This window comes from Haliaeetus leucocephalus, unplaced genomic scaffold (assembly GCF_000737465.1).
Source record: "Haliaeetus leucocephalus isolate CR32 unplaced genomic scaffold, Haliaeetus_leucocephalus-4.0 Scaffold848, whole genome shotgun sequence".
Lineage (NCBI taxonomy): Eukaryota > Metazoa > Chordata > Aves > Accipitriformes > Accipitridae > Haliaeetus > Haliaeetus leucocephalus.
The window spans coordinates 16,474,002-16,474,749 of NW_010973284.1; the positions used below are offsets into that span (position 1 = coordinate 16,474,002).

Consider the following 748-nt stretch of genomic DNA (forward strand, 5'->3'; position numbering starts at 1 on the left):
GCAGGTAGTTGGTGCAGCTCGCTCGCGTCATGCTCCCGAGAAAGTGGATGGAGGGGTGCTGTCAGCCGGGCATTACCTCGTGGCTGGGGATCTGCTTCCTCTGATGCAGTTTGCAAAATCTGAGGAAGAGTCCCCTCAGGATCGTGATAACGGTATCGATCTCACCTTTTCCGCCCATGGCTGGTACCAGCCTTTCAAGGATAACTTTCCCCCGATTATTTTCAGTGTTTATCGACTTAAATGGTTACATGCTGCTTCTAGTTGAAGTTGGAAGGGCCCTTCCTCGTGTCGGAAGGGTGTTGTAGAGCGACTTCTATCGCCTACGCAGCACTTCAAGGTCTTGGCAAGAAAGCGGGCGCTGGGGAGCACGGTTTTTCCTGAGGAGCCCCCACCCGCTGGCAGGGACCTGCTGGCCGCCAGCGCGGCCGCGGAGGGCTGCCCACCGGAGCCCCGGCTTGCGGGCCGGTGCTCCTGTTCTCTGCCAGAAGCGCAGCAGGTGGCCTCGTAACGGGCGCTAACCCAGAGCCAGGCTCTGCTTTTAAGCCAGCCGGCGCTGCTGTGCCGGTCGGGGCAGGCAGCGGTTCCGTGCGATGGCGTTACTACTCTTCTCGGAAAGAGAGCGGCAGGGAAAAGACGGGACTCTACGGCCACCGGGGCGGGGACACCGGGCCCTGCCCGGCGCGGGGCGGCGGCCGGCAGAGGGCTCCCTCCCTGCGGCAGCCGCGGCTCCTGCCGGCCCCGCCCCCCG

The 748-nt window shown here is 63.6% G+C and overlaps 1 protein-coding gene across 1 annotated transcript in view; it reads left to right on the forward strand.

The window, feature by feature from the left end:
• Window positions 1-590: 590 nt before the first annotated feature.
• The window catches only part of LOC104841235 (uncharacterized protein KIAA1107-like), a 37,320-nt gene continuing 37,162 nt past the window's right edge, over window positions 591-748 (forward strand). Inside the window, exon 1 of the mRNA XM_010582754.1 lies at window positions 591-735. Coding sequence (XP_010581056.1) covers window positions 591-735 — 145 coding nt within the window. The remainder of the gene's footprint in view (window positions 736-748) is intronic.